At 33.6% G+C, this 920-nt stretch overlaps 1 protein-coding gene across 6 annotated transcripts in view; it reads right to left on the reverse strand.

The window, feature by feature from the left end:
- Positions 1 to 920, reverse strand: part of Atm (ATM serine/threonine kinase) — a 103973-nt gene that overhangs the window by 73348 nt on the left and 29705 nt on the right. For all 6 annotated transcript variants that reach the window (XR_015626422.1, XR_015626420.1, XR_015626421.1 and 3 more), the window contains 1 exon segment: positions 526 to 651. Coding sequence is in view for 3 of the 6 variants with exons in the window: in XM_087560989.1 (XP_087417115.1) it covers positions 526 to 651 (126 nt within the window). In the remaining 3 variants the exon portion in view is untranslated.

Here is a 920-nt window from a genome sequence, read left to right on the forward strand (position 1 = left end):
ATACAATGGCACTTTTTCTACCGAATGTTGCCTAAGGTGACAAGGGTTAAAGGAAGGAACATCTGTACTAGTGTCATTTGTCTTTGGTGGCCCTCTACAGAATGAGCTCCGTCCTAGGATGGCGTTAATCATCTCTGTAGCATTCGTCCTCTGTGGTATAGTTGTCATGAGAATAAAAAAATCACATATTGTTAACAATCAATGAAAGTATGCTAGCAATAAAAGACTCACCCCTATATGCATGTGTGTGTATATGTATATATGTATAGGTAATATATATTATATGTAATATATATTATTATTACATATTATGTAATTATATGTAATATGTAATTATATATATATATGTGATGCTAGGAAATTAAAGTTATGAAATTGTTTTATGAGAAACCAATATACTCTGAACTTTTTTATCATTAAATTTAGTTTTAGAAGATCATATAAACTTATAAATGGACCAAAACCACAACACCACTAAATAATATGTCCCATGAACAGGTTATACTATTAAGAAGACACTCTTACCTTGGTATGTCTACACAAGCAACTTGTACACAGATGTATCACACTTCTCAGTGAACCAACTCTGGACTCCTCATTTGTCTTATTTTTAAACAAAGAGATACTTTCCCCTGCACACTGCATCAGAGACTATTTAGAACAGAAGAAAAAAAGACAGATTCCAGTTGAAATAACAACTTAGTGTTTCTATTTTGAAATTTCATTTAAGAACAAAAATTCAATATATTTACAAACTGAATATGAAACTGGGATTTGGGCTGACTTTAGTACTTAAGGGTCCGAGGCCAGCTTGGGGTAAAAGCTGACTCCTGTACAGATAGTTCTGATGCTACAGTCCTGTTCCCCAATTGGATCTTGATCTGTCAGTAAAGAAGCCATTGGCCAATTGCTGGGAGGAT

The sequence above is a fragment of the Rattus norvegicus genome, chromosome 8 (assembly GCF_021556685.1).
Source record: "Rattus norvegicus strain SHRSP/BbbUtx chromosome 8, alternate assembly SHRSP_T2T, whole genome shotgun sequence".
Taxonomy (NCBI): Eukaryota; Metazoa; Chordata; class Mammalia; order Rodentia; family Muridae; genus Rattus; species Rattus norvegicus.